The sequence below is a fragment of the Rhinichthys klamathensis genome, unplaced genomic scaffold (genome assembly GCF_029890125.1).
Source record: "Rhinichthys klamathensis goyatoka isolate OS25496 unplaced genomic scaffold, OSU_Roscu_1.1 h1tg000491l_1, whole genome shotgun sequence".
NCBI classification, from domain to species: Eukaryota; Metazoa; Chordata; class Actinopteri; order Cypriniformes; family Leuciscidae; genus Rhinichthys; species Rhinichthys klamathensis.
The window spans coordinates 747,511-770,832 of NW_026606977.1; the positions used below are offsets into that span (position 1 = coordinate 747,511).

The window sequence follows — 23,322 nt, forward strand, 5'->3', positions numbered from 1 at the left end:
AAGCTAGAGATGTAGATTGTTTGAAAAAAATTGCCAAAGCAATATTTGTGATTAATCTCAAGTGACATAAAAATATACACTAAGACAGCAATTTAAATATTTGATATTTTTTATCAAATTTGTTTAATATGTTTTTAAGTGCCATGAATGAAGGCCAGTATCATTGATTGCAATACTGAGATATAAAATGAGCAATTATAGCCATTCAACATTAAAGGAAAATTATAAACCAGGCCTAGATTAAAGCAAATATTAATTGCAGAAATTAAAGCTTTATTTTTCAGATTAATGCAAACTGATCAAATTTATTTTAACCTGACAAAAGTAACATTGGTTAGATTATGGGGCTTAATAACAAGAAATTAAAATAATAGATTTGTATTAATGATAAAAAAAAAAAGTAATACTCTTTATACCAAAAATAAGACTAAATATAATTGATTGTAAACGATGAATAATTATATTAAATAATTACAGCTATCCAATCAAGCCGACAAGACAAAAACATTTTATAATCTTTAATTCATCCATAATATCCCATAAAACAATGCAAACATTTTATCTGAATAAAATACAATTATTAAAACAAAAAAAAGGCCTAAAGACACATGCAAACTATTTGAGAATGCTGAGTTTCCACTTGATGGTGTTTCTCATCTTGGGAGCAGTCAGGGCATCTGCGTCTGAGGAGTGAAAAGGATGATTGTAGATTTAAAACATGACATGAATGAAACATCCTCACTGAAAGTACAGAGTTACTCCTTACCTTGCTGAGGCACAGCGGGTCTCTGCTGCTGAAGTGATGCCGTAATGCTATTGGCTGTTGAGTTAGGACCTGTGAGCTGGAGAGACAAGAAACATGATTCACAAGTGCAAAAAATGGCCTTTTGTAAATAAATAAAAGTACATTTTAGACCACAATTCTAAGGGTCAGAGAGAAATGAGACACGTAACTGAACAACATAGTAAATAGATTTAAAAATATATTTATTTTTTTAAATGTAACATTCTTTGAGCAAAATCAGAATATTCCAATAACCTCAAGGTCCAAATAAAATAAAAGTTCCAATGAGCTCAAAAATATTTTGTATTCAAACAATACACAACAATCAAATTCTGAGCTAAGCTGTTAAACCCTAACCTGGCCCTAGCCAGATGAATTTCGCTCCGCCTAGCTTCACTCACATCCATCTGGAACCTCTTCCATTGAGAGTGATTTCTCCAACCAACTTTATGGTTTAGCCAATCAGGACGCAGGGCGGGAGTTTCATAGATGTGACGTAGTGGAGAAGCGACCGTGAGACTGTTTTGATTCAGACAACAATGGCGGCTCGCATCGAGGAAACAAGCGTTAACATTGATGCTGCTATTTCATCCGTGTTGTCCAATCTACCTAATATTGTTTCATTAAAAGAACATCAGAGAACGGCTCTTAAGGCTTTTGTTGGTGGAAACGATGTTATATAGATCAGTGCCTTCTCCCGACCGGATTCTTCAGCGTCACGGGTTGGCTTCGGTGTGAGTGGTTGAAATAGCACGTCGATAAAGATGACAGACAAGTGGCTTATCCAATCATATGCAAGGATTTTTGATAAGGCCCAGCCTTCTGAAACGCCATTTCAATGGATCGGTTCCAGATGGATGAGTGAAGCTAGGCGGAGCGAAATTCATCTGGCTAGGGCCAGGTTAGTTAAACCCCAGCTAAAACTGTTAGGGAGAGCCTGTGTGTGACTCACTGGAGTTTGGCCCTGCTGCAGGTTCTCACTCCAGATCTCTGGAAGGGCCGCCTCCATGAGCTGCAGCAGGACACTGTAGTCTCTCTGCAGGCTGCTGGCCGGACCGTCAAACTGGAAGAGCACCAGAGCTTTCAGCAGGCTGTGAACTTCCTCTGCAGGGTCAGACGATAACAATCATCAGTGTGAATCACAAGTTCTACACAAACACACAGAATACAGCTTAATAATGAAAAAGATCTTATTCGTGTCAATTCTGTACAGTTTTAAAGATACACTGAGTCAAACTATGCCAAACGTAGCATTAAACTGTTACCCATGATGCCTGATTTTACTTGAACAATTCACAATTCCTCACTGAACTTTAGTGTGAATGCTGTTTTTTTGTATGCATGCATGTATAACTACGTGTATGCAAAAGTATTGGTTACAGTTGTTGACTTACAATTGTTTATGCCAGATTTTACTTGAACCATGCACATATATAATGTTTTTTTCTTCGGCTCACCTCTCATCTTATCAACAATGGTGATCATTTGAATAAGTGCGTTCAGGAGGGCGATGTCCTCAAATGGGCTTCCCTCCTTCAGACTGTGTTTCTTTCCCTCTGCTTTCCTACGATTCTTAGACGACCTCCTGCAGACAAATTTCAATCTCTGCATCAGACTTGGCTTTTGACATTTGAGTTCCTGAAACATTTCAATCAGCGGTCTCAAACTTTATTGGAAGCTCCATGTAATCCTGAAGACCTTGATTAACTGGTTCAGGTTTCTTTAATTAGGTTTGGGCAGTGGCCCTCAAGGAGCGGAGTTTGAGACCACTGATTTAAGTGAACTGTATTTGTGGTAGCAGTGATGTCACTCACGATGAAATGCGAGAGTTGCTGCGAGAGTATTTCGAGCCAAGATGGCTGCCGGTCAGGACGCTGCTGGCCTCAGAGTAGAGTTCAGCATCTGCACAGTCAGCACCATCCTCATCTGAAATAGAATAATATTAAGCGTAGCGTTAGTTCTGGCAGGTCACGTTAGTCAAGCTCGCATCAGCTGACTCTCAGCTGATCCACGTCTACCTATAGGAATACGACGCCTATCACTGTTTACAAACTCCTTTATTCTGATTGTTCCAATCCAGTCTGACTCTTGACCTATAATGCTGCATGAATCAAAATCATACACTGTTTGTTCGTTGGCCAGAGGAAAACTGGCCCCCCGACTGTGCCTGGTTTCTCCCAAGGTTTTTTTTCTCCATCCTGCCACCTGAAGGAGTTTTGGTTCCTTGCCGCTGTCGCCTTCTTCACCTTTGTTGCCATTGGCTTGCTTAGTTGGGGACATTTCATTTAATATTCAACAATAATATTGATCTGCCTGCATTGACACCATTATATGAGAACTGAACCTGAGCTGGACGAAGACATCACGGTTTTCTCCAGAGCGGCTGTATATATATATATATATATATATACACTACCGTTCAAAAGTTTGGGGTCAGTGAGAATTTTATTTCTATTTTTTGGAGGAAAGAAATCAATACTTTTATTTATCAAGGACAGTAAAGACATTTATAATGTTACAAAAGAGTCTATTTCAAACAAATGCTGTTCTTTTGAACTTCCTATTCATCAAAGAATCCTAAAAAAACAAACAAAAAAAACTGTACAACTGACAGAGCAACAACTGTTTCAACATTGATAATAATAATAAATGTTTCTTGAGCATCAAATCCTCATATTATACTGATTTGTGAAGGATCATTTGACACTGAAGACACTGACACTGGTGATGCTGAAAATTCAGCTTTGATCACAGGAATAAATTACACTTTACTATATATTCACACAGAAAACAGCTGATTTACACTGGAATAATATTTAATACTATAACTGATTTTTGTTGTATTTTTAATCAAATAAGCGCAGCCATGGTTAGCAGAAGAGAATTCTTTTAAAAGTATTTAAAATCGTACCGACCCCAAACTTTTGAACGGTAGTGTATATAAATGAACTAAATTAATAACTTTTTTACAACAAAATGAAACATCACTGAACTTACTTAAGCTGGACGTTGGCGCTATTTTCTTCTGGAAACAAACTTTGTTGCATTTTCCTGTTATCTCTGTAAAGCTGCTTTGAAACAATCTGTATTGTAAAAAGCGCTATATAAATAAATGTGACTTGACTTCAGTATTATCAGCAGCTATCGCGTTTCTCAGGAGGTAATTACCCTCCTCCCTCCCCAGCTCCTCCTCTTGTGTAGTCAGTATTCGGCCTTCTGAGTGGCCTTTGAATCAGAATAAATTCTCGAATTATGTTGTACTTCAAATCTTGAATTAATGATATCTGCGATACATTAATGTTGGTTCTGTACTGTTTACCCTAAGGGGGGTTATCGCTGCTCTTATCCATGTTAGACTGCATGGATGCGCAGGGAGTTCTTGCCCAGAACAGAACCATACCGCCAATCCAAACTATATGCTAATATAGGTCAATCGTATTTGACGATAGTGGTCCTGACAGAAACATCATCAAAATAAATATACACTAACATTAAAGCTCTTCATTAAAATATTGGATGAGATCAAACATGTGAAATGGCTTAAAACTGCCTGTTTACCAAATAACTCAAATCTGGCCTTGGCTTTAAGTTCTCGGACCACAGCAAGACGGTTTTTGTGGCGGATGAACAAAGTCTTCTGGGACTCCAGGAAGGACGTCTGATTACTGTGAGCTGAAGGCAAACCAAGTGTACAGTTAAGATGCAGCACAAAATATGATACAAAATAAACAGGTCAATGCCAAGACAAGTAAAATAACATGGTTTACCATCTAAAAGAGCAGACTTCAGATTTGTCTCAATGATGTCCTGTCTGTTGTACAAATAAATCTGAAATGAAATAAAAAAGAAATTAGGTTATGATACATACAAACATAAGAGACTGTATCGACCATACTCTTCGAAAGCAGAGTACGGTATATAATTCATATATCGTACACTACTGAGTATGGTCGATAAGATTTTTAAAAAGTCTCTTGGACTCACCAAGGCTGCATTTATTTGATTAAAAAACACAGCAAAAACAGTAATATTTTGAAATATTATTAAAATTTAAATTTGTTTTCTATTTGAATGTTTCAAAATGTAATTTATTCCTGTGATCAAAGCTGAATTTAATTCAGCATCATTACTCCAGTCTTCAGTGTCACATGATCCAGTGCCATGATCCCATGACAGCATTTATTTGAAATAGAAATATTTTATTAGTGATCAATTTAATGCATCCTTGCTGAATAAAACTATCCATTTACACATTTATAAAATTATTAATTACTGACCCCAAACCTTTGAATGATAGAGCATATATGTAGTTCATGTATTATTTGTTGGTATACAGTAGAGATGCGTGGTTGGCGGTTACAGCCGCGGACTCCGCGGTTTCGGGAGGATGACGTGACGAAAAAAAAATATTTTAATTAAATTCGGGCGGGTGGTGGGCGGTTGAACCAATCAAATGAAAAATATATGTATACATTGTTAAATACTGTTATCTGACTATACCTACAACCAAAAAAAAATTCTGGTAAAGGATTCCACCAAGTGGCCCACACGTTGATTGACATTGGAGCTAAGTTCGGTGCTGTTGACGCTGGACGAGCCTGTTCTGAAGACTCCCGTTAATTTTGAATGCACGGGAAGAGAGCGGAGAGTGCGTCTTTTTAAAGCTGCTGTCCGTAACTTTTTTAAGTTAAAAATAATCCAAAATAATTATATTAAAAAAAACATATTCTGCCAGTGGTCAAAACTATCTGCTTGCCATAACTAGATTCAAAACGGTTAGCTTGTAATAATGATTTTAATTCCAGTGGTACTGGTGGGTTTCCGCGGGAAATTCGAGCATGTCTTTGCGTCATTACGTCACATCTGTACACATAAAGAAGGAGTTTCGGCTAGCCGGCTATACTGCGCGTGACGAGATGTTTAGATGTATAGGCTTTTCTCGCAGCACTTTACATGATTAAACTTATGGCATCCAGAAAGATCCAAACAACAATCATCAGTGTCAACTGGAGATTCAGCAGTTATAAAACCCAAAAGACTTCGTACTTCGGATTTAAGGTGGCTAGAGAAAGAGAAAGAAACCGTCTCATGCGAACAAAAGGATTTAAACATCGGCGGGGCTTTTGAAAAGTGCGTGAACTCCGTGTTTTGAAGGGGTTCAAAACGGAAGAAGAGACGGCTTTTTCCTGCTGAACAAGTAAGACATTTCAATAGTTCAATCGTGTAACAGTACGTTTACTTAATTCACACAGTTATGGAGTTTCCTTTGTTGTGCCTTTCTCGTTTTGCTATTATGGAGAATATGAATTCTGAACTACACAGGTAACCATAAAACACATTAAATTTAACATTAGTCACGCAATGCTGATGTTGTTAACATGAACAATTTGAGAACAAAGTAGGCTATAATTTGCACTTATCATGTCGAATGCTTTTTCCCCCTTAGTTGGTCAGAACAAAAATGGATGTTACTTACTTGTTCAGAAGACATTTTCTTATGAAAATTCTTATGTTGGTCAAACTTTCAAAAAGTGAATCTGTGATTCTGTATGACAGTATCCACACAGCGCGGTGACTGACAGCAGCTGTGTTCAAAACACTGAGTTCATCCGCGCTGTTTCATGCCGATTTACAACCCACGTAAAGATGATAATTCCGCGAATCACTGCAGTTACAGATTTCGAACAGAGAGATGGCGACAAAGAGGAAAAGCTACGGACTGCAGCTTTAAGGCACAGTGCAATTCATTTTATACCATCAACAGGCCTAACAATCATATAATAAACTGAGCCTCGATATTAAAGAAACACCGAAGTCAGTGCTTGTTTGTTGGTGCGCCATCAGCTATAAGTTAACTACAAAAGACAGATGAAATCTAATATTAATAATTGATCAATGTCGGTATACACAGCCTAATATTTTATAATGAAAAATAGCCTAGGCTACACAATCAAGATAGACTATTTACTTTTTATTTATTAAATCCAGGAAATTGGTTAATGAAACATGGATTAAAGTTAAGATATAATTAATACAAAACGAAATTCGCTTTAAAGAAAGGCTTTGTGCTTCTGTTTGAGGTCTCTGCACTAAAAGACTTTCACAGTGGTCGCGTCCGTAATGGAGAACTGTCAGGTAACATTGTTGGCGCCCCATACAATAGCAGCATGTTGAAATTATGTGCCAAAATGCGTTTTCTATTAGGCTACAATGAAAATATTGTACAGTAGCCTATCAGATAAGGTCAGGTTTGCTGAAGTGCGTTTAATTTAGGCTATTTATTTATTTGTGTCCCTGCGCGGCGATCGGAGAGGAGTTCACTGCTGATATTCTGAGAGCTTTCTAGTCTCGCGGCTGTCATCAGCAGCGCCTTGTATCGCCCAATCAGCGGATGGCGGGCGGGTGCGGTTTTGAAAATTGGTCAAAAACGCTGGTGCGGATGGATGGCGGACGGATGATGAGTTTTGTAATGCGGTTGCAGATGAAATAATAGCCCATCCGCGCATCTCTAGAAAATCAAAGATTATTTTATACAGTTTAGCAACAATGCTGCAATCAGAATCAAGTAATCCAGTACAACAATAATAAACAGTATAACCTGATAATAATAACAGGTAATGAAAGACACACATAAAAGAACAGGCTCACCAATCTCAGCGCTTCTTCCCATGCAGCTCCCTGTATCAGAGCGGATATCGCCTCCTCACAGTCCTGACGACACACAGATATTAGCACAGCACATTCTTGAGAGCGGAACAATGATGACTATGAAATATGCAGTGTACCTTAGCATACTGCTCCAAACACAGGGCGGCTTCTGTGTGCCTTCTGGCCTCTAGAAGTTTCTCTGAAAACATCACACATACAAGATGGCTTACGGACATTCGTAATCTCAGTAGGAAACAGATACGTAACAGAAATGTCTTAACCTGCCAGGTCCCTGGCAAGCAGCGCCAGCTGTTCGGATGGCAACGGGATGTGTGTTGCCACGGCGAGGGCATGCCTCCAGCTCGTACAGCTGATGAAGGCCTGCAGGGCACGGCCCGTCTCTCCACATCTCCATAGCAACAGTCCCGCCTGCTCCGCCTGCTGCTGCTCAACTAGATGCTCTGCATAGGCCACGCTCAGTGTCTGATGACATCACAGGGGTCGAGGGTCAAGATCATGTCAGCATTGCTATTTTAAGCTAATTGATTAATGAAAGTCACAGGGTTTCTGTTCTCCTGTTTCTGACTGTGCGCAACACGATCTCCGATCTCTGTGTGCGAGTGGCGTATGTGTGTGTGTGCTTCAATGAAAACAGCACAGTGATTCAACTGACTTAGAACTACCTGTGCATTAAAGGGTTTCAATGCATACATTCCAGCCAATCAGAATAGAGTATTCAGACTAGTGTTGTCACGATACTGGAATTTCCAACTTTGATACGATACCTTAAAAAAATATCGATATTCGATACCATTTTCGATACTACAGGGAAAACTGCCAGATATACCGCCATACAGATCATTTGTTACCATCTCAGAATTTTGGGATAAGTTGGGTACTTTTGTTGTAATAGCTTACACACAGAACAGGGAGGCTTTATTTGAATCGTTGAACTACATTTACAAAAAAAAAGTAAACAGTCAGTAATAACATAAGAACAAATAAACAAATTGCAAACAATATCACAAATAAATACAATAGAAAAAAGAAACAAATGAAATAAACATGGCTTTAAGTTTTTCAGGTGGGTCTAACAGTAGTATTCAGGTAAGAAATACTACAGAAATTAAGCAATCATAATGCTTACAATTAAAGTTACAAAAGTTATTCAGTCAAGAGCAGCGAGTGATTTCTCTGTCTTTTGCAGCAGGTATATTAGGCTCCTGTCACTTTAAGAGCTTATGCACAGATCTAATATACTGCTACACAACGTGCGTTTTCTATATTTACATTCCAAAACTGACTGCATTTACCTGAATACTTGGCAAGATGGGCATTTGACATAATTGTGTATGTATTTAAACGTTTAAGCGCAATAAGCCAAGAAAAAGAGGTCAATTTGGTCCTCGCGAGCTGTTTGAGAGGCGGCTTTATGTGCAAGCTTATGCCCACTGCGGGAATTACTAAAATTATGCGCAATACAACAAGCACTATTCAGCTGAAGCAAATGAGACGAGTGACAGTGACAGTTTTCTTTTAAAAACATAAAAAATAGAGTACCGATCCCAAACTTTTGAACGCCAGTGTATATGTATATATATTGGTGAGACAAACCTTGACTAACGGACTTCAGGGTAAAATAAAATGTTACAAATATAAAAATATGGACCATCTATAAAACTTGCCTTGTATTGCTCACTGTCTGAAGGATAGAGCTCAAGAGCATCACTGTACAGTTTTTGATCTTTCACCAAGTTTAACAACTCTGTGAAGTGTTCTTCATCTGGAAAACATGAGGTAGAACAAGACAAATAAACATGGAGACAACAGTGAATATTTGGTGTTGTATTCACTTGGGACATCCTACAAGGCCCTTACCACACTTGCTGAGGTGATGTAAGGCCTTCCTGTATCTCTTGAGGTGTTTATCGATGGTGTAGCGCTGGTAGTTTGGCTCCAGGGTTTTCAGCATGTTCAGGAAGGGCAGGTACTCTTTAGGGTCCTACATGTTTGAGAAGAAGCCTATAAACCACTGCAAAACAGCGTCTACGACAGACGTGTGCCGAAACTAGATCAATCTCATCATCAAAAACGCTGAAAGTGCCTGTTGTGTTATAATATAAAATAATATAATATGATACATTATAGGAATACAAATATGTATTTAGATATTATTATATTATAGCGTATTATTCATTATTTATTAATTAAATTGGACTAGTTCATTTTATAATATAAAATAATGAAATAATACAAATATGTGAAATGGCTGCTTATATATGAAATGATTCATTATGTTTACAGAATTGCATTTGTTCTTTTCTATTATAATATAAATATTATATGAAATCGCTTCTGATATATATTATAATAATACAAATATTTGAAATGGCTGCTTATATATGAAAAGGTAAACTATTCATTATGTGTAGTATCATAGACTATAATATAATATAAATATAAAATGTGAAATGATGAATTGTATTCATATAATTGAATTTGTTCTTATAATATAAAATAATTTACTGTAGTAATACAAATATTTGAAATTGCAGCTTGTGAAAAGGTGAATCTTATTCATTATGAATTTAAAGAATTGCATTTGTTCATTTTACAATATAATAAAAATATAACAAGATATAATATAATATATACTAAGAGTTGAAATATATCAAGAGTGGGAATCTTCTGACTGACCTTCTGAGATTTTTCAGCCACCATGAGCACTAGGTCAAAATCGTAAGTGCCGAGGGAATGCTCATACAGCTCGTTTACATTGACGAGGAAGAGAAGATACTTCAGAGCTTCCTCTGCGCTCACGCTGTTGGAGCCGCTGGGGGGGTTCACTGCGCACAAAACACACAGATGTAACCGACTCAAGCCCAGTAAACAAACATGTTTGATTATGTGTCTATTGAGGCTCACCTCGTAACTCATGGACCTTCTGTAGAGCGATTTCCAGTTCTGGTGTAGTTTTTCTCACGTGTGATGTAAGAACACATAAACAATATCTGTGTATAGATTAAACCATGTCAGAAGAGGAAGAAAAGGACGTGGCGTACACTGTGTGTGAAATTCAATCTAATCTTAGTTGTAATCGCAAAAAAAGTAGAAGGGCTATACTATACTTCCTGAAATGTATTATGTAACATTTATAACAGAGGAACTGACTTCTGTGGGTCGAGAGTCTCCATTGTGGACCGGAAAGCATCACAGACGATGTCCACCTTCTTTCCTCCTTTCCCTGAAGCTGTACTGGAGGCAGAGCGTGAAGGACTCGGGTACATTGTTGTGGTGGTGTCTTCCTCTCTAAGAATGACAAAATACTTAAATTAATAGAGAAATCATGAAAACACAAAAGAGATTTAATCAATGCCTTTGCATTAAAAACTTACTTAAGTTCAGTGAGGAACAGGTTGATGTGGTTGATGGAGTCAATCTGTTTCAGGAACATCTCAATGTTGTCAAGAAACACCTGTGAGAGGATTCATGGGATGGAGGTGGACGGCAGTGGGGTTATTCATTTAGTACTATTCTCTGAAATGAAATGCAATCCATGGTGTGGAAGAATGCATTTAGATGTTACTGTAAAAGGAAATGACATCAGAGTGAGGTCACTCACAGAGGGATTGTGGTCATAAATGAGGTTGAGGTTGATCCTCAGCTTCCTCATGCTCTCGAAAGCATCTTTAAATCTGAGACTGAAACAGACAACACATTAAAATGATTAAAATCAATTCAAACCAGGTTCACTTCATTTATCTTTCTTATCTTAATACCGGTGAGTTATTTTTTAATAGAAAATACAGACATGTAGAATAAGAAATGTAAAATCAAATATATTTACATTTTAAAATACTAATACAATAAATGTATTTTTCGATGTGGAAATACAAATATTTTTTAAAAAGATCAGTATGCTTTTTTGTTTACGTAGCACTGTCTGAAGTTTTTGTAAATGTAAAATACCCATCAAGCCATTTTCTGAGCTGAGAAAGTACAAGAGCCCGATGATGGATGGTTTCCAGGTTCCCTCGTGGCATCTAAAAAGCAACAACGAAAAAAATATATATATAAACACACACCACCAAATATACAACCACAAATTCAGTACAAATAGACTTTTTTGGAGAAAATGTGAATGGTGCATGCCTATGAAAACTATGAAAAACACCACAATGCAAGGATGCTGCTCCTTTTGAATTTTTCTTTATTAATTTATGAAGCCACATTGCCACAATAAACTTTATTGTTACATATTGTATTACAACGCTATTGTATTTTGTGCAGGGAATTAGCTTATTTTGTTGTAAATAAAAAAGCCTGACAATGTCACTGCTAAATACCTATAAATATTGTGGTATTCCACCATGTTTCTCACTGACATGCCCCCAACTCATAAAGATCAGGGCTTAAAGAAAATCCAGAGCTTCCCACTCATATCTACGACTTATTTACAGCGTTTAAGTGAGTTCAACTCGTAAATACAATCTTTTCAACATGACTTGAACGCACCATATGTCATTCTGATGCTTGGATGTGGCGAGGATCCCAAATTTTTTTTTTCCTAGAAAGATAATTAGTTAATCACTTTCTGTTCACCTGCAGTATGAGTCTGGTGTCCTGGGGAACCACAGAAACAATACGAGAGCCTCGTTCCACCTTTCTTACAGTCTCATCATTCTGATTGGCATCTGAGCTCAGAGCTGACTGCAGACCTATGCAGGGACACCAATAACATCATACATGTATATTTACATTTATATATACCTATATTTAGATAAAACACTGGTCAAAAGTTTTGGGGTCTTAATTTAATGATTTTATTCATCAAAGATGCATTAAATTGATCATTTGTAAAGTAAAGTCATCTATAATGCTACCATTTATATTTTAAAATAAATGGTGTTCTTTTGAACTCTTCAAGAATACTGAATTTCATCTTTGATGATAATAATAAATGATTCTTGAGCAGCAAATCAGCATATTAGAATGATTTCTGAAGGATCATGTGACACTGAAGTAACATAATGATGCAAAAAAATTCATCACAGGAAAAAATTACATTAAAAAAAACCTTGATCAAATAAATGCAGGCTTGGTGAGCATAAGAGACTTCTTTCGAAACAAAACATCTTACCAACCCCAAACTTTGAACAGTAGTAGGGGTGGAACGGTACACAGAAGTCACGTTTCGCTTCATACCTCGGTTCAGACGTCACGGTTCGGTACGATTTCGGTACAATGGAGGGAAAAAGCAAAACAAAAATGCAGAAGACATTGTATTTTTTAAATAAGTTTTATTAATAAAGGCATAGAACCAGTTTATTTGTAGTGCACTGACAATAGTTTTATATAAGTAGTTTATTAATTAAATTAATAAAAAGACAAAAAGACCTTGCGATATGTTTGGTAATTGTACTATTAATTTAAAATTATTTTGCTATATTTCAGATCAATATATTTGGTTTCCTTGATTTTAATTAACATTATTAATTGACAATGTAACATTATTCTCATCTGAATTATAAATAATTGATTTCTGTATAAAATAATACTACCATTAAAAACACATTCGATTTTCTTTTTTAATCAATGTTGAATGTGTGAGATTAGTGCTCCGAGGACAAGAAATGAAAACCAATGCAATATGACGAATGTCCAAAAGACAGACTGTTTTGAAATGGAGTTGGATAAATATGTTTTGCTTTTAAAACAGTGTGTGTGTGTGTGATTTTGGTTGGGTGACAGTTGTAGGTTACAGTTTGACAAGATTTTACAGTCTGACAAAAGCACAATGTTGTGTTTTATTGCGAGTGTACACAAATATAAGTAAACACTTTGCAGGTTTAAGTTTAATGACTGACTGACTGACTGACTGACTGACTGACTCTCACTCACTCACTCACTCACTCACTCACTCACTCACTCACTCACTCACTCACTCACTCACTCACTCACTCACTCACTCACTCACTCACTCACTCACTCACTCACTCACTCACTCACTCACTCACTCACTCACTCACTCACTCACTCACTCACTCACTCACTCACTCACTCACTCACTCACTCACTCACTCACTCACTCACTCACTCACTCACTCACTCACTCACTCACTCACTCACTCACTCACTCACTCACTCACTCACTCACTCACTCACTCACTCACTCACTCACTCACTCACTCACTCACTCACTCACTCACTCACTCACTCACTCACTCACTCACTCACTCACTCACACAGTTCGATCGCGCCCGCGCGCCTCTCTCTCGCGCACACACACACACACACTCTCCAGCATTGCAATCTTGACATCGCAGCCTGTTCATTATGCGGTCACACCAAACGCGAATAGAGCTTCAAATTCACGTCTAGTTCGACGCTAGTCCAAAGCGAATAGGACGCGCGTATAAAGCCAACGTTTGAAGTGAAGGGTTGGTCAAAATCCCTTGCCTCTACAAATACATCTATAATCATATATCCTTTTGAATGGTTATATACTTCCTTTATAAAAATCAATAATCAAATATATTCATTATCACATAATAATTTTTATATTCTTTGTGCTTGTGAAATTATATTTTCTTAAATGCATGTGATGTAAATAACCAGTTTCTTTTAGGTGCATTCCAATCTTACTTTGAGATTGCACGTAGTACACGCAGGACACGAAGGCCACGTAACCCACAAGGCCGTTTGTCTCTTTCTCTGGGATCAGTAGAAAGGTTAGAGGGTCCTAAAGGCAGCGTGGACACATATGATCCTTCGTTGGACATATGGTCAAGCTATATTGAGCGTTACAATCGAACTTTAATTGTTGTATTAAAATGTATTCTTTCCAGTATATTTCCTTCCTTGGGAGTAAATGCCAGTGATCTGTTTTTCTCCCAAACGAGTGAATGTTTTAGCATTATGTTTTGGTATACTTAACTGATAATAAGGAGCTCAGACTCTCTTCAGCCTTGATGGGAGCTGTTATTTGCTAGTGTCTGTTATTTGTGTGTGTGCGTATGACATTCTATGTAGGTTCTGGACGTTCGGACCAGACAACCCGGCGCCCTTCTCTAACCTGCGAGGCCACCACAGACCTAAATCTAATGAGTGGACGACAACTATCTTGACTAATGGCGATAGGCACCCCTATCTCCTCACATGTGTTAAATTGTTTAGGCTCTTAATGTTTCTTAGCCAATGAGAATCATTCAACCTGTAAGCAATGACGTAGCTTAGACCTTGGAAATGGTATAACTGCTGTGATCTTTGTAACTGTAAGCGAGGCGGCCTACGAACTCCTGTGTGAGTCTTGAAGCTGACTTCTGCTGATGAAAATGCAAACTATCTTCAGTAAAACTTTTCTTTAATTTTTTTATAATTCTGACTCCGGGTCTTCATTCTTCATATCTGGTTCTGGGTTTTTAACTGTATACCCCTTACAGAAGTGAACGCGCATTCAGAGCTAAGCTGATGGTACAGATTATGTGTCCCTAAAGAACCCGCTTATCTAACAGTAGTTCCGCATTACATTAATTAATTTGCACCTGAGTTTTATTTATTTTTATACCGTGTATTCTCCGTGTAAATTCGTGCACCGAACCGTGACGCCCGTACCGTTTCGGTTCGATACGAATACATGAACCGTTCCACCCCTAAACAGTAGTGTATATTTATATGATATATATTTACATATTTAATGTCTTCGTTGCGTTCACATGTACCTTTGACAGAGAGCGTGCTGATGTTGAGACAGTGGCACATATGAGAGTGTGTGGTGAGCAAGAGGAAGTCATCATAAACTACAAATGAAGATATATTGGAAGCCACCTGTGGAAGAGAAACTCTAATAAGCATAACAGCCTAGATTTTGTCACTAACACAACAAATGTAATGTAATTTATATCCTTGTTCTCATTTTTGGGGTCCTCACACCTACCAGTGAGTCACCGATATAGAGGTGTGATCTCTCAGTGAGGCCTATCAAGTATTCCTATTAAAAGACAAATTCATATGAAGCATTTATTGTAATTTAAGGGCAAAGCATGACCGACAACTCAGTTCTGTCTGGAGAATATATATTTACTTCTCCGCCGAGGGAACACAGTGCCGTCTGAACACAAGGCCGAGGGAAGTTGATGGTATTGCCAGTTGAATCCTTCCATTCTGTTAGACTGAGCTCTGAAGAGTCTGTATGGAATATTCTAGCATTAATATCCTTTATACATGTCATTAGTCATTTTTAGATTACATCTTTTTTTAAATTTTTTCTTTTTTTAAAGACTTAAAACATGATTAAACATAAATTGCCATTTTCAGTTCCTGTTACAATTAATGAACTGACTGACCCATAAGAAGTTTCCGGATCTGTCCATCTTCAAGTTGCAGGGCCACAGTGCCATTTCTGAGGCTGTGGCACAAGCTGATCACATGACCATCCACAGGAACGTCTGACCTGAGAAATGACCAACACCAAGAATGTAAGAAAAAGAAACACTGGCAAATTCACAAGTTTGAACAATTCTCAGCCCCTGAGCTCATGTCTATGCTCGTTAGACCAGTCTGTCTTTGTATGCGCTACACTAAATACAAATGTGAACAAGACCGGAGGAGTTGGTTATTTTGGGGGCAGTACCTGATCTCCAGTGTGTCCTTGGGGTCCTGGCTATCTGATGGGGTCAGTTTCAGCAGGCGTGTCAAGCACACTCCGTGGGCCACAGCCAAAAACAAATCTTCACTCAACCACAGCAGCAAGCGCAGCGTTAGAGGTTCCCCATGATCCGCGGCGACCCTGCACACACATCTGCATCAGCACACCGAATACAGGCTGCATGTCATAGTCACACAGACACAGTAGTGCTCAATCAATCTGCTTGCCTGACTGAGAAAATGACAAAACTTAAAACTCTACGCAAGCACATGTCTCTGAGAAAACAGTGAAAAAGACATTTAATATATTTGTTTGTTTTGCTCTGAAAGGTTATTTCACATAAATTTGTCAAAACATTTTTTATTAGAGCTGCATTAAAATATACACTAAATGCAATATATCTTGCACCACCATTCAAAAGTTTGTCATCAAAACATTTTTTTAAAGAAAAAAATACTTTTATTCAACAAAGAATGCATTAAATGGATAAAACGTGACAGTTCTTCTGAACTTTCTATTCATTAAAGAATTTTTTTACAAAAACATTTAATCAGGGAAAGTTTAACACTGATAATAAAAATAAATGTTTCTTCAGCACCAAATCAGCAGATTGGAGAAACTCAAAATCATCCTGTACCTGTATGTCTTTCTTAAGACTAATGGTGCTGAGATGACATTAAAGCCAAGAACCTTGGGTACACCTCCATTTTCAACTCCACCACCTGAATACAGGAAACACAAGTGAATAAATCCTACATAACATGATATTGACGTTTTAAATTCTGATAAAAGTTTCAAATTCGAGTGTGACTCACCTTCCCCGTATACATAAATATGCCCATCGGCTGTGAGAGCTGCGAGCTCATTGGTCCTCTGGGCTTGAGAATGGAAGGTGACCAAGTTGACAGGAACAGGAAGTTGAAGTTCAAACGCACACATAGGTGGAGGGATCACACACTGGCGGAATGTTGTCACCAGAATTTTATCTGCAAAACACATGTTAGTTAAACACTGAAACCATTCACTTCAATCATCAATTGTTAAAGGAGCTGTATGTAAGAAATTTATTTCAATTAATCATAAAATGGCCCTGAAATGTCACTAGACATTAAGAAATCATGTACATTTCAAATACTTATATCACTGACAACAGTAGTCTGGCCAGGATATTGTCATTTAAAAAGTGCAGTTGCAGCCCTCAACTGATGTTGATGTTGTCATGTTGTGTTTTGGTCTGATGCTCCACCCTCCACCTATCCACCAATCACGAAGTCAGTAGTGTTGCGGCATCCGGGTTGCCAGCTCTGCTCTAGTTACCACAGCTGCAGCTCGTCACGTTCCTGCTGGATCCTGCAGCCGATCTGGCAACCTCGAGTCAGGGAGGAGGGGGAGGGGATACACCACTCTACAGTAATTTGACAGTGATTGCAGTACTAGTTTTGGCCACAATCTTACATACAGCTCCTTTAAAATGCCTTATTTACAACACAAATGAGAAATAATGCATTGTTTAGAACATTTTAGAGATTCGTCAATTATTCAAGAGTTGGAAAATGGCCACCCCTACCTCCATCAATCACTGCCACATTGGCGTTGTCATGGGAATCATTGCCACAGCTGCGCTGAGTGCTCCAGCCCCAGTCGTAGGTGTAGCCGGCCCATCCTCGAGTCAGGAGGTGGAGACGCAAGGGCTTCTCCGGATCCCAACACACACACGCCGGAGCCCTGAGGGGCTCATTGCCGAAATGCAAACTCTGCTTCAGATACCAGTGATAATTCCCAACAGTCCACAGCTGAACTGTGAAAGAAATAGGTCAGAAGTTTAAAACATAAGCCCTAACCCTGATAATGAGTATCATCACCAGGACTGAATTATTTTATTTTTTTTATGGGGGAGGGGGGGTTTAGGTACGGGGTGAGTGAATGTAAGTGTGATTTTCCTGATAAAAAAAAATTGATTGCGATTTAAAAAATAAATACAATTCCAGGTATGCTGTGCTTGTTTTTTAGGGCTGCACAATTTGGCCATAATCTTGTGATTATATATCAATATAAAATTAATAATAATTATTATATATATAAAAATTGAAAATAAAAACAAAATAAGAAATATAATATTTTATTGTAAAATAAAAAACGGGTATTTAAAAAAATATAATAATAATTTTATATTACATTACAAAATTAATATTTATGGACATCTGACTCTTTTGTTAATAAGCTCTTCTCATTACAAGTATGGGAAGATTGGTTGGAACATGTTGTTTTCCCAAATGGATGTAAAAGTGACTCAAAAGTGACGATGCGAGAATGAAAACACTGGCGGATAATGAGGTACATGAAAAAACAGCACATATATTTATTTAATTATATCGGTCTCTGTGATTTGATAATTGCACAAAGCCATATTGCGATTTTGGTTTTATTTTGATTAATCATGCAGCCCTAATCAGCATCACTGATTATTACTCACCCCATCACTGAATATGCAAAGCAGTTTGATTTGCATCTTACTGTAAGTGTTGGGATGGTTGATCTCTCCAGCCTTTAAGTCTTCCATCCAAACCCCTAGTACAGTAGAGTCACTGTTCCACAGCAGCTCCTTCACCTGAAAAACACAGACCATTTTATATTTATTCCCCATGATTTATAGCTTGAATCTTAAAAAAAAAAATCATTCAAGACTTCAGTGGCCAATCAGAGACATATATGCTGAGCGTATGAACACAATGGCCAATCAGAGGTGTTTAAGAATCCGTTCAACAACGCTCAAAATGCTAGAGGGAAATGCTGGTATCATCAAATTTTTTTAATTTCAGTACCGTCGGTACTTTTGACAACACTAGAGGAGTTAATATCTACCTTGACCTGGTCCTTTCCAAAAGGCAGTGTAAAATCTCCATGCATCAGTCCGTTCTTTTCCATAAACACCACACTGTGTTTGTTAGGGTGTCGCTGTGTGGAAGCGATCAGGCTGCCAGAGGGTCTACAAGAAAAATATACTTCAATATTAACAGCACTTTAATTGATAATGATAGGGCAGAGGTAAAAGGGCATAATTTCACTTTCTGTAAATAGTTAGAAAAGTTAAAAGACGTTCAGGATGTCTTACTTCCAGCAGAGAGGGTGTTCCAGACCGTTAACGACCTCGCTGGTGGCCTGCAGGACACATTCTCGGTTCCAGATACGAACCTTTCGAGCACCTGAAACAAAAATCCAGCTATATTTTAACAGTCACAAACGTTTTTATGTAACAAGAACCGTAAAAAGGGAAATTCTCACCAGCCTTGGGACAAACAGCACTGACGGCAAAGAACTGCCCATCGCCTCGCCAAGTGACCCTTGGCTTCCTGTCGTCCCACGGCAGGGCAGGCTGCACTTCCTGTGAAAGTGGATCAGAACTAGGTGAGAAGAAGGATCATATTCAAACCAGGTCGAAATGCCAATGGTCTCCTGGTGATCCTCAGCTCGGTATCATACTTGCTGGCTGCGTTGGGTTGGTTTGGTTTGGTAAAGCAGAACAATACTAAACAGAAGAAAAACTTACTGCTGCTTTCCGTTGGGCGGCCTGCTTGCCCTCAGAGCCATGAAACTGAGTCTCCTTCTTCCCCCAACCAACTGTGATGAACTTATCTGATGCACAGAAGCAAAATAATCAATCAGGCACTTTATCTGCTCATATTCAGTGAACACAAGTCACCTGCATGAAAGCATGATATTTACGGTTGGGAATCAAAAATCAATTCCAATAGGCTTTATGCCGAGCGTCACGTGACCAAACCGGAAAACGGGTCTCATTGCATCCGCTTGTCAGAGAAAGTGTTAACGGGCGTAAGAATTAACTACGATATCTATGGATTTTTAAGGTAATCAGCTAACCTACTAAGTTCACTTTGTTATTGGTGTTTTATGCTATTTAAATATCTAAACGTTAGTGTGAAGAAGAAAAATTAAAAAACTTTTAGATATCAATCTGCACATGCGAGGGACATTGGTTATGCTCATTTTTGCTTGCTCCTTTTAAGTTATCTTGAGTAAAACCGCAAAAAATTTAATGAAGCACATACAAAAGACCTGAATCGGAAGCGATGTGATCCGTTTTCCGGCTTGGTCACGTGACGCTCGGCATAAAGCCTATTCTAGAATTGGATACCTAAGGTCAGGAATTGGATACTTATTATTTAAATTTTAAATTTTGATTCCTCTTATTGATTCCTTTGTGTGCATTTTAATGACTTGTAACTATTCAGGCGCAAGAAGACCCGTGCACTGTTTTCTGTGCAGCACACTCATCCAAAGCGCACACAAAAAGTCATTTTAATGTGCAAGATCATCACACGCTGTTTTCACATGCGTGAAACACGTTAACTTTCACATGTAAACACAGTCAGTTATGTCTCAAGTGAACGTAAACAGTTGACAAAGAAAACACGTGTAACTATATTGGATCTGTGCAGCTCTTAAAGTGAAAGCAGCCTAAAATTCCTACTGCCGTGTCTATAATAACGCTTATCAAACAACTAAAGAAAAAAGAGAATTCACTCGCTATTCTTGACTGAATAATTTTTGTAGTTTTTTATTAAGTGCAGTGTTATTTTACATTTTGATTATAGTTTCTGTACCTGAATCTCTGAAAATCTTAAAACACTGTTTATTTTAATTTTATCTTTGTTCAGTTGGATTTATGGGCGATTGCTAATTTGTTTATTTGTTCTTTTTTAATTACTGAGTGTTTACTTGTCTTTAATAATGCTTGACATTTATATTAGTTAGGCTAGGTGTTTTTGCTATGGCATTTTTAAACCATAGGCAAAAGTTGCTTGTGTAAGTGTTGTATAGCCTATTGATTTTTATTCATGGTATTCAGCTACAATGAAATGTTTTGCAATAACACTTATAATAAATGTGAAATAATTCCATGTTTGTTTTTTTTTTTTTTGGGGGGGGGGCTAAATTAGGAATCGATTAGAAAAATCGGAATTGGGATTGTTAACATTTAAACGATACCCAATCCTAATGATATTGAGCGTTAAATGAAACTTTCTATTAGCTATACCTTCGCCAAAGTCATCCTGATTGATTGCAACCTCGGTTATTGGCTCAAAGTCCTTGGTCATCATGATAATGGTCTCCTGACCTGATATGCCATAATAAGACACAAATGGACATAATGCAAAATGTCATTATTATGCACTTCTAAACAGAACTAATTGAGTTACACAGAAATTTGATGAGAGGTAGGGTTAACATTGTTGTATTTCAATGATTCTAAAATAACATTGCTAGAGATACAGACCTGTGGTCAGAGTCACCAACTCCTGGTCTGGGCTCCAAGTCATACCGGTTAGACCACTGTCCACACTGCCAACACACTCCAACTGTGAGAGAGAAATTATTAAAGCAGTTAGAGCACACATGTGTTATTAAAAAATGTTTTAATGTAAGAGCATTTAGATCAAATTAATGATCACCTGACTGGTGTTGAGGTTGTAGAGAATGACATCACCACTGGCAGTGGCCACACACACTGACTCCTGATCTGGCAGATCTTGTATTCCCACCACAAGCCCACTACCATCCTCTGGGAGATAGTCATCTGTCATCAGTGAAACCTCTTTATAAACCTATGAAACCACATTATACAGCAAGATTAATGTATAGCTATTTGGTACTAGACACTAAGTCAGTCAGTCTCTCAATCTTCTGGGGTTTGAACCCATATGGAAACTTAAATTTAATCTAGAAGTACCTCTCCGGTCCGTGGGTCGTACTCTGTGATGGCAAGTTCAGAGGCCACTAGCACTGTTCCATCCTCGCTTCTGATGGTGAAACACTGCGGGGATCCCGGGATAGGAAGATCCACACATCTGAGGCGCTGCAGCAGGCTGAGGTTTCGCATTTTGGATGGATGCTTTCAACAAGATGAGATCTGAAACAAAAGTAAATTTTTTGTATTACTGATTGATTTAATTTGATAACAAGAAATGTTGTAGCATGACATAGTGGAAAAGACACTCCACTTCAACTTCATGACATGCATCCTGGTATGCTCTTAAAACACATTAATGCTAGAGATTGGTTGGTCACTTCCCTTTACTAACAAAATAAATTCTGTCCAAACTTTTGACTGGTAGTGCATACACCATGGTAAGTGGTTACTATATTCATGCATCATGGTATTTACAAGGTAACTCGAGAAAAAAAAACATGGTATATGTCTAAAAACACGTTATTGCCATGGCGCAAATACAAGATATGGTTGTATCATAACTTCTCAATAGAGTGCCACTAAATTGGATAAAATAGATATGTTTAACTAGACAACAGGCTCTTATTTATCCAATAAATAACTGATTTCAATTTGAGAATCATTTATAGGACTATAAAATGTAAAGTAAACGTTTGTCTTTATCATGGCACACAATCAAGTCAGCGTATATCTAAAAGAAGTTACACTTACCTTGTTGTATTTTCTATTCTTTCTATATGAGGTAAATTATCATTTGGGGAATATCAATTCACAACACACGCACGTTGTTGTCAGTGCAGTCTCTGACATCGTAGAAAAAGTGTCGCTGTGCGGAGACATGAACAGATGCGGGCCCTAGCGGCGTGGAGGAAACAGTGTCGGATGTCAGATTAATTTCCTTGAATCGGTTCTTTTGAACTGTGCTCTTCAAAGAATCGTTTAAAAAAACAATCCAGCGATTCGATTTAGTGTAATAAAATAAGGGTGCAATTCCGACTCCTGGGTCAGTTTGTTGAAGCCATGATTAATCTTAGTAAATAATACAGTTTCCATTTACATTATTAAACAATACTACAATTTATTTATTTATTTCACGTGTGTTTGTGAATAAATATTGATAAAACTGTCATTCATTCAAGGCGTAACTATAAATGCTCTTACGATGAGCTCACTTATTGGTTGATTAATTGTATATTAATTACTCGTACATGATTGAATACTGAAAAGGCGTTTTGTGGACTGGTTCAACTGATTCGTTAAAAATATGAAAAGATCCGACCAAACCGATTCGTTTACGAGTCGGACGGACATTGTTAAGAGTAAAATACAAATTATATAATTTATTGTAAGTACAAAAACAACGACATTGTATTTAAAGTGTTGAATCGGTCATTCTCCCGTATATAATTATATGGCTTAGGCCTAATCAAAATAACCCTGACTATTACAACAGTTTATAAGTTCCTTGAAACCAGCTTGAAAGGAGCAGTGCTT

At 37.7% G+C, this 23,322-nt stretch overlaps 1 protein-coding gene across 1 annotated transcript; it reads right to left on the reverse strand.

The window, feature by feature from the left end:
• Positions 1–504: 504 nt before the first annotated feature.
• On the reverse strand, positions 505–22,628 carry elp1 (elongator acetyltransferase complex subunit 1). The gene is made up of 37 exons (XM_056237659.1): positions 22,540–22,628; positions 21,829–22,008; positions 21,551–21,703; positions 21,376–21,457; positions 21,136–21,216; positions 19,627–19,712; positions 19,362–19,461; positions 19,192–19,282; positions 18,942–19,065; positions 18,594–18,687; positions 17,647–17,877; positions 16,895–17,065; positions 16,717–16,801; positions 16,065–16,220; positions 15,778–15,884; positions 15,516–15,619; positions 15,369–15,422; positions 15,154–15,259; positions 12,035–12,150; positions 11,402–11,475; positions 11,055–11,133; positions 10,828–10,907; positions 10,604–10,741; positions 10,358–10,443; positions 10,130–10,278; positions 9,311–9,434; positions 9,118–9,215; positions 7,714–7,915; positions 7,570–7,631; positions 7,433–7,495; positions 4,552–4,612; positions 4,343–4,456; positions 2,599–2,710; positions 2,242–2,369; positions 1,737–1,888; positions 767–842; positions 505–683 (listed from the first exon to the last, which is right to left on the reverse strand). Exons 2-37 carry the CDS (start codon positions 21,976–21,978, stop codon positions 616–618), a joined length of 3,957 nt encoding a protein of 1,318 aa, XP_056093634.1. The 5' UTR covers positions 21,979–22,008; positions 22,540–22,628; the 3' UTR covers positions 505–615.
• Positions 22,629–23,322: the final 694 nt, after the last annotated feature.